We start from the raw sequence: 7,765 nt of genomic DNA on the forward strand, positions 1-7,765 counted from the left end.
TTAGGAAAGGTATATCCACAAACATCTTCCGAGCAATATGAATTGGAACCAGACGGCTCGGTGGCTCTTGTCCACTCCTGTCTTCCTCTTTTCTCTGATGCTTTGGCCAATAACAACATTATAGAAACATAAACCAATTCTATTGGCATATACCCCAAGTTTCCAAATAAATGCAATATGACCCCACTTTTGCTCGTTTACTTCTTCATATGTCATGAATCTTTCTCCAATGGATGATGCAACAAAGAAACTCAAACAGAAAAAAGAATAATAAATTTTCAGTGAGATCATGACGTGTAGTGTACTCAATTTATTAAGAAAATTATACATGATACAAACACATATACTATGATATACAACTTTCCAATCAAGACTAGACACACTGCGCTGTAGAATCCCACAACGTTAATAAAACTTGCTTTCGTAAGCATGAATCTTTGCATGCGGATAACTAAATATGCGTGCTCTGACTATGAAGTGCTTTCAGTGAGTTCCTGAACTGTTAACATAAACCGAATAAATAATTTTAATGAGAGAAACAAAGATAATAATGAACGAGGAGAAGAAGAAGGAGAAGAGAAAAGAAAAAAGGTGTGTCCCTTCACCCTTCACTTTTGCCTTTAGTGCCAAGCTATCACGAGACTCCTCTGAAACCTCTCCTGCCTCTCTAATTAGTCTTTCTGCTGCCAAGCCTGTGAAAATCAGAAGCCAAAAGCCTATCTTTCTTTCCATCTTCTCTCCTTAATTTCTGCCAAAAGACAAAGGAAAAAGAAGTTCGTTGACAAAACTAATTTTCTCCGTTTTCATCTTCTTCCCCGAGCTCCGTTAATCCTTCTTCTCCATGGCTCGTCTCTGCCTTCATGTCCTCTGCCTTCTTCTTCTGTTTTCTCCTCCTGATCTTTGACGGGTCTTTTCTGTTTCATGTCTCCCTCGGGTTAGCCTTGATGAATATCAGTAAGAATCCATGTTTCTGAATCAGTTCATGCACTTCTTAAAATCAATCCACACTTTCAGGAGGAAGACAAACAAATAAGTAAACACAACACATATAAGAAGAAGAAAGAAGAAGTCCTTTATCTGTCACTCACTTCCTTCAATGGCTTCATCGTGTTTCAACCCGTTTCGTCTCCGAAGATCAAAGAGCAGCAAACGCTTGTCGTCATCCCTTCCTTCGTCTTCGAAAGCCCGCCTCAACTCCGACATGGAGAACATGGAGAGGAAGAGGTTCGACAGCCTGGAGTCATGGTCGATGATCTTGGACTCCGAGAACGTCGAGACGTGGGAGGCTTCTAAAGAGGACCAGGAGGAGTGGACTGCCGATCTCTCCCAACTCTTTATCGGGAACAAGTTTGCCTCTGGAGCCCAAAGCCGGATATACCGTGGGATTTATAAGCAGCGAGCCGTCGCCGTGAAGATGGTTCGTGTCCCGAACCAGAAGGAGGAGACTAGAGCTTCACTTGAGCAGCAGTTCAAGTCTGAAGTTGCCTTCCTCTCACGTCTCCTTCATCCTAACATTGTGCAGGCAAGTCTTTCCTTTATTTGGTTGTGTAATAATTTCAGCTTAGGATATCTATGATCGGACATTTGTAGTTTGCATGTACTCTTGTACTGGCTTAAGCTAAATAGTGAGGGAATGTTTTCGGTGAGACCACAACCTATCCAACCCGAAATTAATCCCTACTCGAGCATTTACTTAACCTGGCCGTGAAGTATTTTCAGTGGGGTTTGGGAACCCATATATATTACCGGTTAAGTCCGTCCACCAACAACGCAGTTTACCAGCTGCACTATAACTTCTGGTTAAACTGCTCTCTAACTTCTGGTTAAAATAGTCATAGAATTTGATCTCGTATCTGTCCATTCTCTAAGTTGGCCCCGGAATCGGTTTGGTATGTATCTTATCTATTCGAGAAAGGGTTCTGCTCACTCTCAACCTGAAACCATGAGGTTTTGTTGAACATATTAGTTCGGAATTCGAGTGCTTATGCTATTTATTTATTTATTCATTTTTGAAGCATCGGTAGAATTAGAGCTGTATATATATATGCGGAGGACCTGATGGAAACATCTACTGAACAGTTCATTGCAGCATGTAAGAAGCCACCAGTGTACTGCATCATCACAGAGTACATGTCTCAGGGAAACCTAAGGATGTACCTCAACAAGAAGGAGCCTTACTCCCTTTCGACCGAGACGATCCTAAGGCTCGCTCTCGACATCTCACGGGGAATGGAGTACCTTCACTCCCAAGGGGTGATCCACCGAGACCTCAAATCGAACAACTTACTCCTGAACGACGAGATGCGGGTCAAAGTGGCCGATTTCGGAACGTCCTGCCTGGAGACGCAGTGCAGGGAAACCAAAGGCAACAAGGGGACTTACCGGTGGATGGCGCCCGAGATGATCAAGGAGAAGCCCTACACCAGGAAGGTCGATGTTTACAGCTTTGGGATCGTTCTGTGGGAGCTCACAACCGCTCTGCTCCCGTTCCAAGGAATGACTCCCGTTCAGGCCGCTTTCGCCGTGGCGGAGAAGGTTAGTTATTAACTAAATTCCAATGCTAATTTGAACCTTTTTTATTCAATGTTATTACTTCATTTGTGAAGGTCGTATGTGCTCCTAGTGTCGAATTGATAGAATTACCTTATTTGTGATTTCATGATGAGGAACTAATGCATCGGTGATTGGCTAGATGCAATCTTTTTTTTTTTTTTTTTTTTCTGAAATCTGTTTGGACAAATTAAAGGCTTGCAAACGGCCTATTAGTTGAACTTGTTTCGTTTGGCAGAACGAGAGGCCGCCTCTTCCGGCGAGCTGCCAGCCTGCTCTGGCCCACCTGATTAAGCGGTGTTGGGCGACGAACTCGGCAAAGCGGCCCGATTTCAGTGACATCGTGGCAGCTCTTGAGAAGTACGACGAATGCGTCAAGGAAGGCCTTCCCTTGACTCACCACTCACCACTAGTGAGCCGAAACGTGATCTTGAATCGATTGAAGGACTGCGTATCCATGAGATCTTCTGTCCCCGTACAGGCCTGACAGACACTCGTGTAAGATCCTCAACATTCATAGGGGTAGATCAGTCTGATATTATTTTTGTACATTTTTTCATGGTCCATTCTCACATATATGTTCCACATAACTATGTCATAGCGCGCCATCGAAACAGTTTCTCATGTTACATATCATCTATCGGTACACCCAATATTTGACTGGTCCTGTAGTTCAAGATGTTCAGAGTATTATTGTTCGACTCTGTCAGTAAACGTTCGTTAACGATCGAGAATGGAGTTGAAAATTCGTTGTTTCAGTTGACAAAGATGTATATGGATGAAAATGTTAGAAAGAGCCTTTCTTTCTTCTGATGATATCTTCTCTCTCGTTTGAGTGAAATGCTTGTCTTCTGTTTCTAAAACCAAAATAAAAATATCGTAAACAATTGTCCTTCTAATTGAATGAAGAATCTATGGAACAGAGTGCAATGGGGGATTCTCATTTCTCCATCTTTTCATTTAAGGAAGCTTTACTCCAGTGGAGGGCCCAAACGTGCAGTTCTCCACATCCATGGCATCTGTACGTTGCGTGCCTTGAGAAGAATGAGATTCTTGAATTTTTATTTGAAAACGAACTTGGGACCAAAAGAAAATTGGAAAGGACAAAACATTTGTCCGTATTGAGATGAACATGAACGGAATAAATCACAGTGCCTATCTGAAACACTCATTGGTACATGGTGACGCTCGCTTACAAGGAATCATTTTCCCCTAGTTACTCTGGCAATAACACACACTTCCAGAATGCTGAATCCATCTTTCATTTCATCAAGTGATAGCTTCAAGAATATTTCCATGCATAGCCCATATGGGTGGAAACAGTAGTAATCTAGTAAATATGGGGCCTGCTATGAAGAGCTCTGCATACGAGCTTTAATCCATGACTCCAAGTACCGAAGTTCCTCATTGCTAATTGAATGGCCAAGTCCAGGATAAGCCTGCAGTTTTTTCCATCAAGATGAATCCTTATGAGCTACAACCAATCAAATAAGAATCAAGACTGAGCTTTTTCCATCTTCCATGAAAGCATCCCTAGATTACCTTAAACTCGCAGCTCACGCCTGCTTTTTCAAGGAAAGGAGGGCCCGCTTGCCCTGCTTCGAACAGCACTGTCCTATCAGCCATCCCATGTGACCACAATATGGGAGTCTGCAAATAAGTAAGACAGAAGCACACCCAGCCTCAATAACTTTCAGAACTGAAGTGACGGATATCTCTGAATGATGGATTTTAATTGAACAGGTAAGGGCGAGATTGTGCAATGTCTACAGCTTCGTAATAGAAATAATAGGTAGATGAAAAGAGCCAAGTCCAATATACCTTCCTCCCATCAGGGGAGATTTGTTCGAGAAAGGAAGAATTAAAAGGAACCCATCCGCTAAAAACTGCACCCCCGCCAAGGGTTTTTGGGTAAAGCAGGACACTGGTCAAGGTTAATGCTCCTGCATGCATTTGCAAATATTAATAAACTAAAAGTAATTTTTTGCACAGAGAGAGAGATGGAAGGAGTGAGAGCAAGGACCTCCTTGACTAAATCCGCAGACAAACACGTTGCTGGGATCTGCGCCAGCAGATATCTCTTTGTCGATCATTGCATGCACGTTCTTGACTGCTTTGAGCAGACTAGTTTCATCCTTGGGAGAATCCTGAAAAATAAAAGTTTCCTTATTCAGATCATCCACGCCAAAAAATAAATAGATCCAGCATCAGATGCACAGTCTCTCGACAAAGTCATCCAAGAGTAGAATTTGAAGTTCTAGATCTACTAATGCATTATTGCTACAAAAGGCACGTTCATTATAATATCCAAGAGGGAAAATGAGGTCTACTTTAATCCATGTCATAACAAGGACAGTTATAATCAGATAAGCAAAAGTTATGCTGACTACGGTAGTGCAAGTGCTTGTCCTCGCACCATAAACAGAATCTCTCTGTATCACCCATTAAAGAAGTATTCTTGTTAGTGGGTAAAACTATTTAGCACAAGCCTTGTACCAAGCAATAACAACAGAGTTCTGCATCAAGGTAGTGAAATATAATGCAGAGACAACTCGAAATTCATATCACGACAAATTCAGTGAGCCACATCTCTAACTACAGGAGTCGATCTATTTCCGATAGGGCGAACTGCCATCACCTGTCAAGTGCGTGAACATTTCACTGAATGTTTAATGTTAGCTCAAAGACAGCAGAAATGGAAAACTCCTAAAAATAGACAGGATCAATTGCAACTGTTGGTCCCTATAGGCTCCATGTTTAACAACAGGAGTTCCAGAATTATCAATAGTTGTGATTACTTGGCTAGAGGGTCCATGCAAGTATCTCCCTACCAAATGCCCATCGAATTTGGACCTGCTGGTGCTGTAAGCTCAATGACAGACAGGATCATCTTTTAGAAAATATGACGGATTTTAGTGGCCTATTTGTACGTTGCATGATCTGTAAATGATCATTGTCTGTTGCATGATGTCCTGAGAATCTGAGATTTTTTTGGACAACAGCTGACTTCCACAGTGTATGCAATTTTAAGGACTTTCACAACACTAGCTGAACATACTATGCGAATTATGGTCGTTAAGCGGCATTAGGTGCAACTCAGAGCCAACTGTGAAGGAGTCCTATCCAGTATCCACAGTTGATAGTCAACTAGATGTTTCTCATAAGGCTGCAAACTACAAAAACTCAATACCGAGTGTGACAAAATACTGAGAACCGAACGACAGAACATAGTACATAATGTCCGAATCGTTATTGGGGAGGTCAGAGTTATGACTTACAGCAGTCACCGGAATCTCATGAATATCAAACCACGACGGCATGACAGCCCCATCTGCAAGAAGGGAGACATCATATGAGACCGTAATCTCAGCCTGTCACGTTGAGAACATTATCCATGTGCCAAGCAATCGAAGCAAATCCATTCACATCCCACATTCCACATTATCGAAGCAAAAAACTTGCGACCACTTATACCATCAAAAGCAATGAAATTTGAACTAGACCCTCATCATCCCACGCTGAAATCCCATTTCTTGATCGACTCTGCAACTCAAATGTCTCCGCTAACTGATACTGACAAATCCGTTTTCTGATCATCAATTTGTATCTAGCAATCAGCAAAGACCATCAATTTAAAAGCATTATTACACGCAGACCCAACAAAAGGAGCTTACAGTTACAGGTGACAGGGCTGGAAGGGGCGGAGGGGAAGGACCATTTGGTGGTTCTGAACTCAGGGGAAGTGAAGAGGGTCTTGATGGGCTCATTCGCGGGGCCGGAGTCGCCTAACCCGTGGAGCCACAGTATGAAGCTTCGAGCCATGGAGATGGAGCTAGAACTGGCTGCAGCGCGAGGTCGCGGAGAAGGCGATGATGGGTTATTTCGGGAGAGAAATGTAAGGAGGACGGCGGCGTTAATGGCGACTATGAAGAGAACGATCGGCTTCTTCATTTCCCTTCCGCCATGGAAGTCCACAGTTTTGTTCTACTGCTCCGGCGACCGAGCCCAGCATCAGCACGCCAGGCGCAAAATGACGATAATGCCATTGGGCCGAAAAAATTGACCCGGGCCCTGCCCAATAACAGTTCCGTTCCGATATTTGCCTATTTGTGGATGGTGGCCCTAAACTTTAAATTTCTACATTCAAGTCCTCCATCTACACGTAGGACTTCCAATAATGCAGATTTTCAATGAAGTAAGCCCGCATTTCTTTTTGGCTGAAGAGCGATCGCAAAGAAATTCATAACTGGTTGACGCGTCTGATTGCGATATATATGGCAAAGTTTCCAAACTCTAGTGGTGATGAAGGATCGCAAAGTTTACATTACCACGAAGGATCTGCATCCTTCGAGCTCTCGTAAGACGGTACTCGTTAGCTCCAGCTAATGCTTCTCCTTCAAGTTCTGTCCAACAAAGCAATTGGGGAAATTGTGTTGGTAACCTCTACGTCACACAACCATAAATGCTGCTTCTGTTGAGAGTCCATGGTGCATCCATATGAAGAACACAAATGTACATAACTTGGCAAGGCATATCGATATATTCATTGCAAATGCTACCTGAACACTTGGAGGAGCCTTCTCCCCTCCCTCCTTGAATCAAGCAATTTCTTTCTCCTAGCTCTTGCAAACCGATAATGGGCAGTTTGGGCAGCACCTCTATTGCAGCAAATGGTTTTAAAATATGTTTATATGCAGGCTGAATCCTCTGCTCTGAAATCATCCGACAGAAGAATACATGCAATACAATTTTCCATGATGGGCAGTTACAGGATAGAAAAGCTTAAGGGAATGCTGTATCATCACGTGCAAGAATATATGCAATGTTTCTCGACGATGCTGGAATACACACAGACACTGATGATGCCGTGGCAAGAATACACACGGACGCTGATGATGCTGATGGTGGTGAAGGAGAGGGAGAATGTGGAAGAGAAGTTCAGAAGACATAGTAGCTGATGGTGGTGAAGAAGAGGGAGAATGTGGAAGGGAGGAAGAGGGAGAGGGAGGAGAGGAGACAGAGGCAAAGCTGGGACGAAATCAGAGAGGAAGCTTTCCTTCTCAAAGTAGAGACAAATCTATAAACCAAAAATGCCGTCACTATGATATAAAAAGATCTCTAATAAGCTTGTCATGAAACAACGAAGCAAACCTTCAATGATCGAAAACATACGCACAACCATAAATACAGCTCTCGCATTCAACTGCAAACCAAA

At 42.9% G+C, this 7,765-nt stretch overlaps 2 protein-coding genes across 3 annotated transcripts; one reads left to right on the top strand and one right to left on the bottom strand.

The window, feature by feature from the left end:
- The first annotated feature begins 319 nt into the window (after window positions 1-319).
- On the top strand, window positions 320-3,346 carry LOC116209250 (serine/threonine/tyrosine-protein kinase HT1). 2 transcript variants are annotated; one of them, XM_031542840.1, is made up of 4 exons: window positions 322-954; window positions 1,135-1,522; window positions 2,080-2,535; window positions 2,789-3,346. In XM_031542840.1, exons 2-4 carry the CDS (start codon window positions 1,202-1,204, stop codon window positions 3,035-3,037), a joined length of 1,026 nt encoding a protein of 341 aa, XP_031398700.1. In that variant the 5' UTR covers window positions 322-954; window positions 1,135-1,201; the 3' UTR covers window positions 3,038-3,346. The 2 variants fall into 2 exon arrangements, with proteins under 2 accessions (XP_031398699.1, XP_031398700.1); XM_031542839.1 differs by having other exon boundaries at window positions 320-1,522.
- A 239-nt stretch (window positions 3,347-3,585) lies between these two features.
- Window positions 3,586-6,538, bottom strand: LOC116209251 (probable carboxylesterase SOBER1-like). Its single transcript, XM_031542841.1, has 6 exons — window positions 6,225-6,538; window positions 5,829-5,881; window positions 4,574-4,697; window positions 4,372-4,493; window positions 4,093-4,200; window positions 3,586-3,989 (listed from the first exon to the last, which is right to left on the bottom strand). The coding sequence occupies exons 1-6, from the start codon at window positions 6,499-6,501 to the stop codon at window positions 3,900-3,902; spliced, it is 774 nt and encodes a 257-aa protein (XP_031398701.1). The 5' UTR covers window positions 6,502-6,538; the 3' UTR covers window positions 3,586-3,899.
- Window positions 6,539-7,765: the final 1,227 nt, after the last annotated feature.

Source organism: Punica granatum, chromosome 5 (genome assembly GCF_007655135.1).
Source record: "Punica granatum isolate Tunisia-2019 chromosome 5, ASM765513v2, whole genome shotgun sequence".
Taxonomy (NCBI): Eukaryota; Viridiplantae; Streptophyta; class Magnoliopsida; order Myrtales; family Lythraceae; genus Punica; species Punica granatum.

Excerpts from the sequence above, each read along its gene's own strand:
- LOC116209250 (XM_031542839.1), top strand. The coding sequence starts at position 1,097 with ATGGCTTCATCGTGTTTCAACCCGTTTCGTCTCCGAAGATCAAAGAGC. Across the intron at positions 1,523-2,079 it reads TTCATCCTAACATTGTGCAG|TTCATTGCAGCATGTAAGAA; the intron begins GCAAGTCTTTCC and ends TCTACTGAACAG. Across the intron at positions 2,536-2,788 it reads CTTTCGCCGTGGCGGAGAAG|AACGAGAGGCCGCCTCTTCC; the intron begins GTTAGTTATTAA and ends TTCGTTTGGCAG.
- LOC116209251 (XM_031542841.1), bottom strand. The coding sequence starts at position 6,501 with ATGAAGAAGCCGATCGTTCTCTTCATAGTCGCCATTAACGCCGCCGTC. Across the intron at positions 5,882-6,224 it reads CAGCCCTGTCACCTGTAACT|ATGGGGCTGTCATGCCGTCG; the intron begins GTAAGCTCCTTT and ends CCCTTCTTGCAG. Across the intron at positions 4,698-5,828 it reads ATGAGATTCCGGTGACTGCT|GATTCTCCCAAGGATGAAAC; the intron begins GTAAGTCATAAC and ends TTTATTTTTCAG.